This window comes from Giraffa tippelskirchi, chromosome 4 (assembly GCF_054371585.1).
Source record: "Giraffa tippelskirchi isolate mGirTip1 chromosome 4, T2T-mGirTip1v1.2.pri, whole genome shotgun sequence".
NCBI lineage: Eukaryota > Metazoa > Chordata > Mammalia > Artiodactyla > Giraffidae > Giraffa > Giraffa tippelskirchi.
Genome location: NC_137278.1, coordinates 199,976,314 through 199,991,485, shown reverse-complemented (window position 1 = coordinate 199,991,485; position 15,172 = coordinate 199,976,314). Strand labels below are relative to the sequence as shown.

The 15,172-nt window shown below is 55.5% G+C and overlaps 1 protein-coding gene across 1 annotated transcript; it reads left to right on the top strand.

Moving 5' to 3' along the window:
- Positions 1–1,149: 1,149 nt before the first annotated feature.
- SLC6A12 (solute carrier family 6 member 12) lies at positions 1,150–14,024 on the top strand. Its single transcript, XM_081588499.1, has 14 exons — positions 1,150–1,372; positions 3,947–4,081; positions 4,640–4,780; positions 5,381–5,468; positions 6,516–6,648; positions 7,066–7,200; positions 7,872–7,975; positions 8,236–8,360; positions 8,673–8,785; positions 9,239–9,376; positions 10,088–10,190; positions 11,000–11,100; positions 11,558–11,728; positions 13,104–14,024. The coding sequence occupies exons 1-14, from the start codon at positions 1,150–1,152 to the stop codon at positions 13,245–13,247; spliced, it is 1,854 nt and encodes a 617-aa protein (XP_081444625.1). The 3' UTR covers positions 13,248–14,024.
- Positions 14,025–15,172: the final 1,148 nt, after the last annotated feature.

The window sequence follows — 15,172 nt, the reverse complement described above, 5'->3', positions numbered from 1 at the left end:
CCCTGCCCTCCCAATCAGATGCCCAGAGAGAATTGGGCCCCCATGTTTACCCGGAGGCAATCGATTGTCCTGGCACAGTGACAAGCCCGCAGCTGGCCCAGGGAAGACCATGCTGTTACCTGGCCACATCTGCCCTTTGACCTCCTGTTGCCCTGGGCAGCCTCTGACCCCTTATGGCTGGAATGGGCCACTCACTGGACACTGGGGACCTAAGGCAGATGGGCCAGCAGGGATGGCAGCTGGCTGCAAGGATCAAAAGAGACTTGGGATAACAATCCCCAAGCCTGGGTTTTAATCCCCATCTAGTTCCTGTGTGGTCTCAGGCAAATCACTTCGTCTGCTGAGTCCTGGATTTTCCCATCTGCAAAGTGGGCAAACTAAGAACAAACTGCTCTCATTGTAAAGAAACTACTGTTTTTGTTGTTTAGTTGTTAAGTTGTGTCCGACTCTTTCACGACCCCATGGACTGTACCCCACTGGCTCCTCCGTCCATGGGATTTCCCAGGCAAGAATACTGGAGTGGGTTTCCACTTCCTACTCCAGGGATCAAACCCACATCTCCTGCATTGGCAGGTGGATTCTTTACCACTGAGCCACTAGGGGAGCCCAAAACTACTATACTCCAGTAAAAATTAATAAAAAGAAATCCAGATGCAGTTCCCATTAAAAAAAATATGCTTGCATTCATAAGGTCCTTCTGTACATTACAGGGAAGTCTTCTTGATACTCTGTAATGACCTATATGGGAAAAGAATCTAAAAAAGAGTGGTGTATGTATATGTATAACTGAGTCGTTTTGCATACAGCAGAAACTAACACAGCATTGTAAATCAACCTTATGCCAATAAAATTTTTTTAAAAGCCATAAATACATACATACGTACATTAAAAAAAAAGAGCAAACTGCTCCCTATTTATTACTGGAGCCAGGAGAGCAAAGGGTAACTTGAGGTGCAAATGTCACTGAGAATTTGAGAAGAAAATCTGGTCCAACACTATTAGACAACCTCTTGGCAACGCTGAAGGGTTAGAATGGAGAGAGCAGGGGTGACAGCACCCCTGGGGTTACCCAGCTCATTTCTCTCATCCCTGCAGGCTGGCCTCTCCCACCGTCCTGCCCACACCCATCTGCGGCCTCCCAGCCCATCCATGGCTGCAGACGACAGAAAAGCGGCAGCTCCCAAGGAGGGACTTCTGGTGGTCCCCTGGGCCCCCGAGGAGGGCCCAAGGCCAGACCAGGAAGCCCAGGACCAGGTGAAGGATCGAGGCCAGTGGAACAACAAGATGGAGTTCGTGCTGTCCGTGGCCGGGGAGATCATCGGTCTGGGCAACGTCTGGAGGTTCCCCTACCTCTGCTACAAAAACGGGGGAGGTGAGTTCACTTGAGGTGGGCGCGGTGGGGGAGAGCTGTGGAGCTCCAGTTCCACCACTGGCCTTGGCATCCCCCACCGTGAAATGGGCTTGATTCCTCAGAGCAAGCTCCTCTCTAGGAGGAAGTCAGTCCTTGAAGGACTCAGTCCCTCACTCAGCTCCTCCTGTGGGCCACCCTGCGCCAGGCACTGTGCTAGATACGAAACAGAACGCACTCTGGGTTACGTTGCAGTGAAGGGCAGCAGGTCACAGACAAACACGCCCACTTCCGTCTGTCGAGTGGTGAAGCCGGCCGGGTGGAGGGACGGGGTGGGGAGACACTGGATTGGGAAGGGGAGGGATGAGACAAGGGAGGCGACGGGACCGGGAGAGGGTCTGTCCACGAGGTGGCCTTTGAGCTGAGAATTGAAGGAGGTGAAGGAGAGAGTTCCAAGGGTGGAGCGCAGGTGAAGAAGGTTCCAAACTCAGGGGACAGCAAGGGCCAAGGTCAAGGGAAGAGCAGCTGGCCTGTTTGAGGAGGGGTGAGGAGGGGAGTGACGGGGTGGGGGGGTGGGGGAGAGACCAGAGGTCATGCGGCTGGACCCTGAGGTTTGGCTCTGAGTGAGACAGGAGCCGCTGAGGAATGTTGATCAAATAAGAGACATGATCCTTGTCTAGGATTTTTTTTTTTAATTAAAGAAGCAATTATACATGTTTTAGCACCAGTAGTAAAAATGAGCAACGGTGTAATGGGGAGGGGCCAGAGTCACCTTTTTAAGTGTGGTTTAGTATATTCAGAGAACTGTACAACCATCACCACAGCTGATTCTAGAATCTTTCCATCACCCCCAAAAGAAGCCCTGTACCCATCAGAAGTCACTCCCCAGCCCTCTCTTGGCCCGCCCTCGGCAACCACAAATCTGCTTCCTGTGGCTGTGGTTTTACCTGTTTGGAATATTTCACATCAGTGGAATAATTCATTTACATGAGTTTGTTTGTGAGTGGCCAGATTCATTTTTGCCTTTTGAAAATACCTTTATTCTTTTGTGGAAACGATATATGCGAATGTTAGAAATATTCCAGAAAGGTGAAAAAGAAGGAACAGTCCAGTTTAAAAATAACCATTGTTTAGAAAATTCTTCTAAATACCATTTATATTTAAGTTGACAAATATTTATTGAACATTTACTATGTATCCTGCTCTCTTTTTTAAGCATCCATGATTAATTTTCTTTTTTAAATATTTATTTATTTGACTGAGCCCAATCTCTAGCTGTGGCATGTGGGATCTAGTTCCCTGACCAGGGATCAAACCCAGGCCCCCTGCATAGGGAGCATGGAATCTTAACCACTGGACGGCTGGGGAAGTCCATACATTTTTAAATGGTTATCAAGTCATGCATAGTAGGTTCTTATTTTTGCAAAAAAGGAAATATATGTGTATATGTTTATAAGAAAATTGGAAGGATATACCGATACAAGGGCTTCCCTTGTGGCTGAGCTGGTAAAGAATCTGCCTGCCATGCGGGAGACCTGGGTTTGATCCCTGGCTTGGGAAGATCCCCTGGAGAAGGGAACGGCTACCCACTGCAGTATTCTGGCCTGGAGAATTCCATGGACTGTATAGTCCATGGGGTCGCAAAGAGTCGGACATGACTGAGTGACTTTCACTTTCACTTTTCGCTGATACAATGCTTTTCTCTTTCCTTCCCATTATACTTTCTATTTTTTCTACATAGTAACATGCTTGAGAAGCATTGTAACACTGTGGTTACAAGCCGAGGCTCAGGGTCAGACCACCTAAGTTTGTGCTTCAGTTTCCTCATCTGTAAAATGGGGATAACATCAGTACCTGGGAGGTTGCTTTGTGAGGGTTTTGATGGTGGTAAAGCATTTAGAAGCAGGCTTTACAGACAGAAGCCCAAGTGCCAAGTGTTATTACTATGCAACGAACTATGCAATAACTATGCATTACTATGCAATGTGTTCACCCAGGCACATACTTCTGAGATGATGGAGATGGACACCCTGGGCTGTCATTTGCATGATGTCTTTAGGCCTGGCCTCCCACCACAGCCTTCGGGTCAGCGCCTCTGACTGCTGAAACCACATCCCAAGAATAGCCCCCCAGCAGAGGAGTGGCCTCGTCAGAGGAGCCCAGTTCAGACCAGAGCCTGGGAGAAGGGAAAACCCTCTAAATATGAGGGGGAAAAAAAACCCTCTGAATGAGAGGGAAAATGATTTTTCCAAGATATTTTTGTTTGTTAGTTTTCCTCTAAAAAGTAACCTACTTGATAATTTAATAAGCATATCAAATTATAAAGAACACATGTTTTTGGTTCCAAAAATAATAAATTGAATCAGATTTGTGAAGCACGCTGAGAAAGTAAATAGTGTGTATATTAGGATCTCTACCTACATTTTCATTCATTTCCCTTCGAAGGTCCTTCCTATCCTGGGTGGGGTGCAGACCGGAAACTTTCCACCCACCCTGCTCAGAACAGTAGGAAGCTGCCTTGGGCCTCTGGGGGCTGGGGGAAGCGGGAGGGACATTGACGGTGGCTGCAGGCTCAGCCCACCTCCCCTTTCTCTGCAGGAGCGTTCTTCATCCCCTACTTCATCTTCTTTTTCTCCTGCGGCATCCCGGTGTTCTTCCTGGAGGTGGCGCTGGGCCAGTACACCAGCCAGGGCAGTGTCACAGCCTGGCGGAAGATCTGCCCTCTCCTCCAGGGTGAGTGTCCTCCCCCCGGCCCCCTGCAGGCCCCAAGGAGGCCCATCCCCACCCACCCCTTCCCTCATCCATCCTGTGCTGAGGGCTGCAGGGGCAGCAGGAAGTATAATCCGCTTTGTAGGACCCAAAGCTTATAAAGCCTGGGGGAAGCAGTCTTCGGGGAAGGACAATACAAAATCGTACGCAGGCATGAAACTAGGTGCAGAGTCAGGAGGGGTGCTTGCAAGCGAGGAACCCTGGAGCTGAGTCTCCACATCTTCACGGGAAAATTGTGCTCCCAAGCAAACGGCTGGGCCCCCCATGTGCATCCAATGGTGTAACCACAGTGACGGTGGTGATGGGAGAAGGCCTAAGGCCGTGTTGTGCTGTGGTGTCACCTGCTCTTCTTATTTAGAAAAATAAGGAGTAAAGGGTTCTCAGGCCTGTGAGTAAGACTGGCGGTGTCTCCATGGCCCTGTGTCCTTCCAGCGCCCCTGACAGCTCCCTGGGTTCCTGGCTGACTCTGATCTCTCAGACCTTCCTGTTCCCCACCTCCCCACCCCCGACCCTGTCCCCAAGGCATTGGGCTGGCGTCCGTGGTCATCGAGGCCTATCTGAACGTCTACTACATCATCATCCTGGCCTGGGCCCTCTTCTACCTGTTCAGCTCCTTCACCTCCGAGCTGCCCTGGACCACCTGCGCCCACTCCTGGAACACAGGTACCTGTCGGGTTGGGCCCGGGATGGGGCAGCTGGTGACGGGCCAACAGTGACCGGGCTCCCAGCCATACCCACCCCAAGCCGAGCTGTGGGGGCTGCTGGGGGCCACTCTGCGGGCCAGCCCCGTGTGGGTCACTCAACCAACTGCCCTGACAGCCGACAGCCCCGTGGGACTGTGGGTGAGAACTGGCTGCCAGGCGCTAACTGCCCCCACCACCCACCCACTGAGCCAGTGTTTACCATGGGCCTACTGCGCGCCAGACCCCGGAGACCAGAGGGTAGGCCCGGCTGGGCCCCCATCGCTGGGGAGCGCGGTCCACAGAGTGGGTGAGGGGACGGGCCTGAGGTCTGGACGGGGTCAGAGGTGGCCGAGGGCGGGGCGCCCAGAGGAGCAGTCAGATTCGGCGGGACCAGCGCATGTGGCGGGGTTGGGAGAGGGGGCTGGTTCCCTGGGCTTCCCGAGGGGGAACTCCTGACACTGGAAAGTGGGGGCTCCTGAGGACTGGGAATGATAGGGCCAGCAGGCCAGAGGGTGGGGACAGGATGTGAGGGCGTCTCTGCCCGCCTGGCCCATTGCAGACACCCTGTCATCTCCCACAGAGCACTGCATGGACTTCCTGAACGGTTCAGCAGCTGGCACAACGGGCCCATCTGAGAACATCACGTCCCCTGTCATGGAATTCTGGGAGTAGGTACCAGGCCTGGATGTGCCTCCGGGGGCCCTAGGGGAGGGAATTTGGGTGTCCAGGGCCTGGGATATGGGGTGCAGGTGTATGCCTTTGCAGCACTCACCCCCCATTACCAAGAGATGAGGGACCCTCGCATACCTACCGCCCACACCCTCACGCTCACCCCGCACCCCCATGTCCACCCAGACTCACATGGGTGTGAGTGACACCCATGTGACTGTGTGAGTGACTCCGTGTGAGTGTCCATGTGACTCCCATCCCACTCAAGCCTGCTCACCCTCCCCCACCCACACCCGCACCCACACATCCATCTGCACCTCTCAGCTCAGGGGACCAGCTCTGTGCACCTCTCCAGCTCTGTGTGCCCTGACGTCCTGGCGGTAGCTTGAACTTGGCCGAAGTGGGAGTATTTACAAATTGGCAAATTTCTACACTCATCCAACTCGCACCTGCACCCTCCACTCGAGCACTTACACCCTCTCCCACAGCCACACGTGTCCACCTTTGTGCTTACAGAGTCTACCCCACACATACACACTCACCTTGGCACACACGTAGCTGCCGACACTCCTCCAAGGGCGCCCGCCCAGCCCCTACTCACCCTCACGCCCTCCAACCCTCGGCTCACACGTCCCCATCACCCGTCATCTGCCGACCCCGACGCACACCAGTCCCTCTGCTCCCCAGGCATCTGCTCACCCACCTGCTCATCAGCTCTGCCCCACCACGGGCTCCTCAGGCACGTGCCGCCCTGTCTCTGGCTCTCTCTGAACAACAGAGAAAGCTGGATGAGTTAGACAGACACACCTGTGGCATTATATGATTTGGTCTCCTAATGGCCAAGGGCTTACAGACCACAGATGGGAACGCACTGGCCATGGGGCAGGGGAAGGGCAGGGGAGGGACAGTGGGTGGGGTGGCCTGGACGCTGAGATCTGTGGGGTCAGCTCTGAGGATCAGGACACCTGATGATGATGGAGGAGGCGGCTTGCTGTACCCTCAGCCTCACCTGGCAGTGTACACCGCCCCCCACCCCTTGTCTGCAGGAGACGTGTTCTCAGCATCAGCCCTGGCATCCAGCACCTGGGCGGCCTGCGCTGGGAGCTGGCCCTGTGTCTCCTGCTTGCCTGGGTCGTCTGTTACTTCTGCATCTGGAAGGGCGTCAAGATCACGGGCAAGGTGAGGAGCTTGGGCTCCGGGCATGCTCTTTGTGGCCCCCAGAGTCTGCAGGGACCCCCCTTCCCCCAACCATGGCATCCTCCTGGAGACCTGAAAGAGAAAGTAGTGAAGGGAAAGGCCTGCTGAGAACAGGGGATGTCCTGGGAAAGGGGTTTAGCTCAACACTGGGAAAGTCTTTCTTTTTCTATATGACTTTCAAAGGCCTGTATACATAAGCAAGCAACCTGCAGGGTGAGATAAGCCCTCCCCAGCCTACCCCCACGCCACTTTGGCCCACTGATGTGTCTCACCCTGTACCGGGGAGCCCCAGACCCCCCGGAACATGTGAGGGAGGAGTGGCAAGTTTCCTGCGCTCACCCCTCCTCACAGGAGGCTCATGCTGTCTGGAGAGGGGTGACCTTGGCCTCCCCCGTGCAGGTTGTCTACTTCACAGCCACGTTTCCCTACCTGATGCTGGTCATTTTGTTGGTTCGAGGCGTCACCCTGCCCGGAGCCTACGAGGGCATTATCTACTACCTGAAACCAGATTTGCTTCGGCTCAAGGACCCCCAGGTAGGAACCTCGCTGGGGACCCTTATCCTAGGCGTCTTCCGCCCCAAACCAGATCCAGACTTCTAAAAACCTCTGGTTGCTTTTCCCTTGGTGTAGAGGCAAAATATGCCCACCACAGAAAAGAGAGATAAAATAGAAGAAAACTATTAAAAAAAGGAACTAAACACTTCTTTTAATCCCACCACTCAGTTATAACCTCTGTTAGCATTTTAGTCCATTTTCTTCCAACTTTTTTTCTGGCTGGGGGTGTGTGTGTGTGTTCACATAGTTGTGATAATTATACGTATATATTTTCAGTTAAATTACAGTGAAAGCATCTTCTGTGTTATTAAATCCATTTGTAAATGTCATCTTACCACTCGCATAGTGTTTCTTCCGTCCGCCATCCCTCCACTCCTTCGTTCAGCCAGGATATACCATGGTTCCGGAAGTCCACGGTCCACACTAGCTGCCCTGGAGCTAGTGTAGACGGCACACACACACGCACACACGTGATGTCCACTGCGCACCCAGGGGAGGAGGAGGAGGACCCGCTGGTGGACGTGGGATGCAGGCTGCTCTGAGCGGAGGCAGAGGGGCCGCTCTTCGTGGGGGGCTGTGTGGTCACCCACGCCAGGCCCTGCAGGCTCCCCCCATCTTTTCGCTACTTCCTCAGGGTCTCTGTCCCTTAGGTGTGGATGGACGCGGGCACCCAGATCTTCTTCTCCTTTGCCATCTGCCAGGGGTGCCTGACGGCCCTGGGCAGCTACAACAAGTACCGCAACAACTGCTACAGGTGAGCAGGGGCGGGGCCTGGGGGTGGAAGGGGGGCCTCCCTCCTTTGTGATGGGGGGCGGAGGGGCGGGTGGGGGGTCCAAACTGCACAAATCCGACCCTGCGGTCCGCACTCCAGACTGGGCTCTCCCTTCTCGGTACCTGGCCTTGGTCTCCGACCCCGCACCTCCTTTTCTGCCTCTCCTTCAACGCTCTCTGTCTCTGGATCTCCTTGCATGCATGCTGGGCTTCTTTCTCCCTCTTCCTTCCCGTTTCCCGCAGGGACAGCATCGCGCTCTGCTTCCTCAACAGTGGCACCAGCTTCGTGGCCGGGTTTGTGGTCTTCTCCATCCTGGGCTTCATGTCCCGGGAGCAGGGGGTGCCCATCTCTGAAGTGGCAGAGTCAGGTGGGTTCTGCCTGGCTGTCTGGGACCTGGAAGGAAGGATGGGCAGGGGACAGAGGGTGGGGTGGGGACAGAGGGTGGGGTGGGGGGAGGGTCCCAGAAACCGGATACTAGGAAATTTTCAGCAATGGGGGGCAGTGCTTGGCACAGAGCAGGACCCCAAAACCAGGGGAGGGAGGAGGGAGAGGCGAACGGATGGGTGGAAAGTGTGCTCCCCAGAGTAGCAAGCGGACAGGCTCAGCCAGCACACACAGGCAGACACACGTGCACACATGCACGCGGGCAGGCCCCCTTGATGCTGTGTGTGCCCTGCAGGTCCCGGCCTGGCCTTCATCGCCTTCCCCAAGGCAGTGACCATGATGCCCCTGTCCCAGCTGTGGTCTTGCCTCTTCTTCATCATGCTTATCTTCCTCGGGCTGGACAGCCAGGTTTGCCCCGCCCCTGCCCCTGCCCCCACCCCGCCCCGCAGCCCCCTTCCCAGCTTCCGTGCTCCCTGCCAGGACTTTCCCCAGCTCCCTGGCCCCAGCCCAGGGTCACTCCCCCTCCACCCCACATCCAGGACCTGTCCTTTGGTTGGTGGGGGGGAACCCCTGGCCTCAGGACCCTCTTCTATGAGGGGCTGCCTCCTTTGCCCACCACCTCCTACCCCAGGCCTGACCCTTCACAGACATGGACATGCCCTCCCAAACATCCCTCCCGCGCCTTCAGGCCACCCAGCCGCCCCTCCACCTCCCAGCTGGGATCCTCTGTGGTGGAGACGTGGACTGGCCTCACCCCAGCTCTGACCCCTGTGCCCCTGACTCTGCGGGTCAGCGTGGGGGTGGGGGGCAGGGAGCGGGCGTGGGCAGTGACCCCTCTCACCAGCCCCCTCCGGCCCACAGTTTGTCTGTATGGAGTGCCTGGTGACGGCCTCCATGGACATGTTCCCCAGGCAGCTCCGGAGGAGCGGGCGGCGGGAGCTCCTGATCCTCGCCATCGCGGTCACGTGCTGCCTGATCGGGCTCTTCCTGGTCACTGAGGTGAGCGGCAGGGGCGGAGCCTCACTGTGAGGTTGGAGGGACCACAGGGTGGAGCCTTCCTCTGTTGGTTTCCTTTCCTTTGGTTTCAGGTGACAGAAACCAAACACAAGCTGGCTTAAGCAGGAAAATGAACTTCTTGAGTCAGGGAACCAATAAGTCTAGATGTTCGGTTTTAGGCACGGTTGGATCCAGCAGCCCCAATGACATCGTCAGAGAAGGTTCCCCCTTACCTTTTCCTCTGGTGATGTCATTCTTGGACAGATTTTCCTCCTGGGATGTTACAGATGGCTGGGGCAGCTTCGGGCTTCCCTTGTGCCACCGACCGACCCTAGGGACACAGGGCCCTTTTTCTGAGAGTCAGCTGTGGCTCCTCTTCAGGCCTGAAACAGGGGAGTGGGGTGCACACACTCACAGTGAGGTGACCACAACACAGCACCTTCCAGAAGGTGGGATTCTGGGCAGACAACACAGTGGATCTACACCACAGTCCCCAGGGTCCTCGCTGAGGTCAGAGATGGTTGTCAGAGGAGGCCTGGGAGGCAAGGACAGGCGGGGCAAACTCTAGCTGCAAGGGATGACTTCCTTGGGCCGAGCAGGGTGGCACCCCACAAGGTGGGCATCTGTCTTCTCTGGTGGGGCAGGGTATGTCCCCTGCCACCACCACCCCCCCCAGGGGAGGGTGGAAGCCTCAGCTCTGCCTCCTGCCTGCAGGGCGGGATGTACCTCTTTCAGCTGTTTGATTACTACGCCTGCAGCGGCACGTGTCTCCTCTTCCTTTCCGTGTTTGAGGTGATCTGTATCGGCTGGGTGTATGGTAAGTGATGGGGGGAGCCTTGGGGTCCCTGGAAGGGCTGGATCTGCCCCGGGTGAGGACTGGCAAGCTGGTCTTCTGGTCTTTGTGGCTCTTTGAGCTGCTGTCCTGGTTCTTAATTTTTTTTTTTAATATTTATTTTGTATTTATTTATTTATTTGGCTGCTCTGGGTCTTAGCTGTGGCATGAGAACTCTTAGTTATGGCATGCGGGGTCTAGCTCCCTGATCAGGGATCAAAACCCAGGCACCCTGCCCTGGGAACACAAGAGTCTTGGCCACTGGACCCTCAGGGAAGTCTCTGCCCTGGTTCTTTTTACTTGAGGTTTTATCCATCGCTGGGAACCCAGGCATTTCTCGTTATGGCAGATGGAGCTGGGCTTGGGACAACCCTCAGTTCCTTGAAGAGTGAGAATAATTATGAATAACTGGAGTCTGGGATGCATACGCTGCCCCTGCCCAGTGCCCCGCATGGCTCAGTGGCCCCCTTGCTGTTCCACTGCTTTTACTTGAAACTGAATCTGTCTCTGTGGTGCAATAAGCATCTGTGTGGCCACTGAGCCCGCTCTGGCTCACACCCTTCCGTGTGTTAGGACATGGGTCTTCATCCCTAGATGGGAGGCTGGAGATGCCCTGGGGGGTGAGGGGGCTCCCTGTTGGTGGCAGCCTCCCCCTTCCTAAGTGTCAGTCCTGTGTCCTGATCCAGTTTCCCCTACTCAGTGGGGGGTGCGGAGGACGGAGCAGGTGAGTCCTTCCCCAAACCCACCCGCTGCCCCCTCCTGTCCTCACACTCTCCCGACACCCACCTGGGCAGGGGCTGATCGTTTCTATGACAACGTTGAAGACATGATTGGCTACCGGCCGTGGCCCCTGGTGAAGATCTCCTGGCTCTTCCTGACTCCTGGCCTTTGCCTGGTATGTGCCCATCAGTAGCCCCTATATCCCCTCCTGCTTCTCCAGTCGATTCCGGGAGATGAGGGGCAGGGGGCTGAGTTCTGGGGCTCCTTGGGGGGCAGGTCTGTGCCCTCTCTTGTGTGCTGGTTCCCCTGCCCCTCTTTTCTCACTGTCTCTTGGTTTCATGAGCACTACCATCTAGCCTAGTTCCTGCTCCATACCTTCCTCTGGCAACTCTGTCGGTCTATTGGTCTGCCTGAAGTTCCAGCTCCTGGTCTACTTCTGCCTGTCTGCTTGGAGCATCTCTGTCTCCTCTCCCTTCCTTCTCGATGTGACTGATGCCTTGGCCCATGGTCTGCGATGGCTTCTACTCTCCACCTCCAGAAGCACCAGTGTATCTAACTGTGCTCCATCCCCGAGGAGAGGGTTCATGGGCCCCCTCCTGCATCTGCATCTGCCCCTCCCCCTGTCTCTCTAGGCCACATTTTTTTTCTCCTTGAGCAAGTACACACCTCTCAAATACAACAACGTCTATGTGTACCCGGCCTGGGGATACTTCATTGGCTGGTTCCTGGCTGGCTCCTCCATGGGCTGTGTCCCACTCTTCATCATCATCACCCTCTTGAAGACCCGAGGTTCCTTCAAGAAGGTAGGGGCTTGGGAAGTGACACCAAGGAGGTTGTACAACTGGCAGGGCACCATGGCTGGGGCAGCTCTGAGGCCAGGCAGCCCTTCTGTCTAATGGAATCTTAAGGAGAAGGGTCTTTGAAGACCCATGGCTTCATTTTCAGAAACGATCAAGAGTCCTAGCATCCTAGACCTTCAGAATCTGACCTCCAGATCATCTGGGCGGGCTGACCAAGAGCAACTGTCAAAGGGTTAAGGGGTGTGTGTGCATGCTAAGTCAATTCAGTTGTGTCTGACTCTTTGTGACCCTATGAACTGTAGCCCACCAGGCTCCTCTGTCCATGGGGATTCTCTGGGCAAGAATACTGGAGTGGGTTGCCATTTCCTCCTCCAGGGGGTCTTCCCAGGGATCGAACCTGCATCTCTTACATCTATCTGTATTAGCAGGGGGGTTCTTTACCACTAGCGCCACCTGGGAAACTAAGTTATAAATAAGACCTCAAAGGTGCCAGACACAGGGGGTCACAGAGCACAGATTCCTACTCCTGGAAATTGGTGACCAGCAGCCATGGTTCATCCACACAGTTTCCCAGCTTCTCCCCTTCTCTTATCCCTGTACAAACCCTTTGCAAAAGTCTCCCTGCTTAGGGTATAGGACACGCCTTCCTGGAAGACATAGAGCCAGTGTCCCACAAAGACATTACATATGTGGGAATCTGTCTGGCCTACAAGTCACAGAAAACCCACCTGCAATAAGCAAACAGGCTTAGTGTCTTCTTACACATGAAGAAGATCAGAGCTAGGGCTTCTGGCCTTTGTTTTGGCTGCCGAAAGAGCCCATTAGGGATCAGACACTTCCTCTATTCCTGCACTTTCATCCTGCTCATGTTGTTCTTTGATCATCATACTTATCACCTCACGGTCACAAAAAGGTGGTCATGGTTCCAGTCATCACATCTGCATTCCAGGCAAGAAGGAGATGGCATCAGTAACAATAGTAATAGAAGTACTACTACTAGGAAGAAAAATGATAGACATTTACTGAGCATTTGATAGCAGTAGCAATAAGAATAGTTATAATAAGAACAAAATAGACACTGAACACTGATCCTGTGCCAGGCACTGTTCTGAGGTGTGGTATCTGACAGACAAGGCACTGAGTGGTTCAGTGGGTTGCCTACGGCTGCAGAGATGTCAGGACTGGAACCAGGCAGTTCCCACGCTGTTGCCATGTCACTGCCTCCTCTCTCTTCTCGAGATCTGTGCTCATTCAGTCTCACCGTACTGAGCTTCCCCACGGGCGGGTTCTGAGCTGGGCCCTGGGGACACAGACATGAGGACATGTTGTCTTTGCCTCTCTCTCCAACAGCACCACTGACGTCCTCTTCTCCCCACAGCGCCTGCGGCAGCTCGTCACCCCTGACCCCAGCCTGCCGCAGTCCAAGAGACACCTGTGTCTGGATGGTGGCAGCGGCCAGGACTGCGGGCCTGCCCCAGTGAAGGAGGGTCTCATGGCTGGGGAGAAGGAGACACACTTGTAGGATGTGCCCGGAAGCCAGGTGGCTCTTGTGGCCCCAGCGGACAGCTTCACCTCTGCCCCCTCCCGCAGCCTTGCCGAGAAACTCTGCTCTGTCCATGGGCAGCCCCTCCTGGGGCTTGAGCATGCCATGCCTGTTGGAACTCAGCATCTTATCTGAGCAGGAGGTGGTCTTCCTGAAGCCTGCTGTCTGATTATGACAACTGCAGTATAAACAGGGGGAGCACCCTCTGTGCGGGGCTTCCTCTTACCATCTCTGGGCTTGCAGAGGGTAGTGCCATGTCAGACATGACCACCAACACCCAAGCTGGATCCCGATGTTCTGCTGGAGGGGACCCCTCACCCGGCTTAGCGTCCTGGAGTCCACAGGGAGGAACCAAAGAAAGACAACAGCCACTGCTGTCTGGCATTTTCCCGGAGACGGGCTCTCAAAGCGTCCCCAGCTCCAAACTGTCTTGCAGTGTTGTCCTCAACGCATGGAGCGTGGGGGTGGCAGGGGCTCGGGGTGGCACAGCCTGCACCCTGGACAGACATTCCCCAGCTCATGACCTTCTGAAGACAGAGCTCCTGGCAGCTCTGTTTGCCATCCTGCCTTTGTCCCAATCCTGACATCGTGGACGAGGAAGCTGAGGACCTGAGAGACAAAGTGGCTTTTGCAGTTCACACGGCTGCTCAGGGCCAGAGACACGACTAAAGCCTCCTGCTCTCAGGCCAGTGTACCCCCGTCACCTCCCTCTCCTGCCTTGTTAACAAGCCCCATGGAGCGCTTGCTGCATGTGCCAACCTTTTTTCTCTCCATTGTGGTTCTTGGGGTGGGAGGGAGAGTGTTCCCCTGTGGGGGTGAGCAGCCCCCCAGATTGGCAACCCCTCTTTGGCAGTTCCTCCGCTAGCCCACACCCCTTTGACCAGATTTCCTCCCTGGACTTTTGTCTTCTCCCCACTTTCCACCCTCTCTACCAGAGGATGCCTTGGATCTGTGAGAGACCCCCAGTCTCCCACAGAGAGAGACGTGGGGGTGCTCCTTTCCCCAGGCCCCTGCCAAACCATGCCAGACCCTTCCCTGGCTGGGGGAGGCTTCCTGGAGGAGGAAGGCTTCCTGGAGGAGGGAGGCAGGGCTTGGATAAGCTCTGAGGTCTTGTTCCAAAGGGAAGGGGGGAGGGGGAGTAGGGGTGGGGTGGGCCACTTGGGGACTGTGTCCTGGGGAGGACCTGGGGGCTGGAAGAAGGGAAGCCACCTGCAGTGATGTGTAGGTAGAAGTCACCACCTGGTGGCTGGAGTAAAAGTCTGCGGTCCAGCCAGGGTGAGCTCCATCCCCACTGCCCAGCATCCTCAGAGCATCCGTATCCTTTGCTCAGAACTTCGAGGACTTCTCAGCTTGTGAGAACAAGGATGCTGGCATGCCAGGCACAAGCAGATGTCCAGACTCCTGGGTTCTGGATGGCCCCTTCTACCTCCCTCTGGAATGCTTGCGCACCGTGGCAGTTAACTGACTAGCTGGTGGGTGAAGAAGGCCGTCCAGGAATGGAGAGGAACTCTGCTCCAGCCAGATTCCTCTTTTCCAGGACTGGGGACGTGAGAGGGGCAGGCATGGTGCTCTCTGCTGCCACCTGGTGGCTGATGGGAGCAGGGCCACCTCCCCAGTCTGGCCTCCCACCTACTGAGGCCCCTTCACCCCTGGTCTTGCTGGACATATGGACTGGCTGAGCATTTCCCCTTCCCTGTGCAAGCTAGCACCCTCTGGAAAAGAAAACTTCCCACACCCTCCTCCTCATGGCCCCGGTGGGTGTTCCCACAAGAGTCCATCGGCTTTGGGACAGTCCCATTGCCAGGGGTGTGGGGTGGAGGTCAGCAGGCTTCTCAGAGGCCGGCCACCTGCCCAGAGTGCACCAAGCTGTGCAGCCTGGAGACCCTTGCTGTGGGCGGCAGGCA

Coding starts and splice junctions, on each gene's coding strand:
- SLC6A12 (XM_081588499.1), top strand. CDS start 1,150: ATGGCTGCAGACGACAGAAAAGCGGCAGCTCCCAAGGAGGGACTTCTG. Junction 8,786..9,238: donor TCCTCGGGCTGGACAGCCAG/GTTTGCCCCGCC, acceptor TCCGGCCCACAG/TTTGTCTGTATGGAGTGCCT. Junction 11,101..11,557: donor TGACTCCTGGCCTTTGCCTG/GTATGTGCCCAT, acceptor CTGTCTCTCTAG/GCCACATTTTTTTTCTCCTT.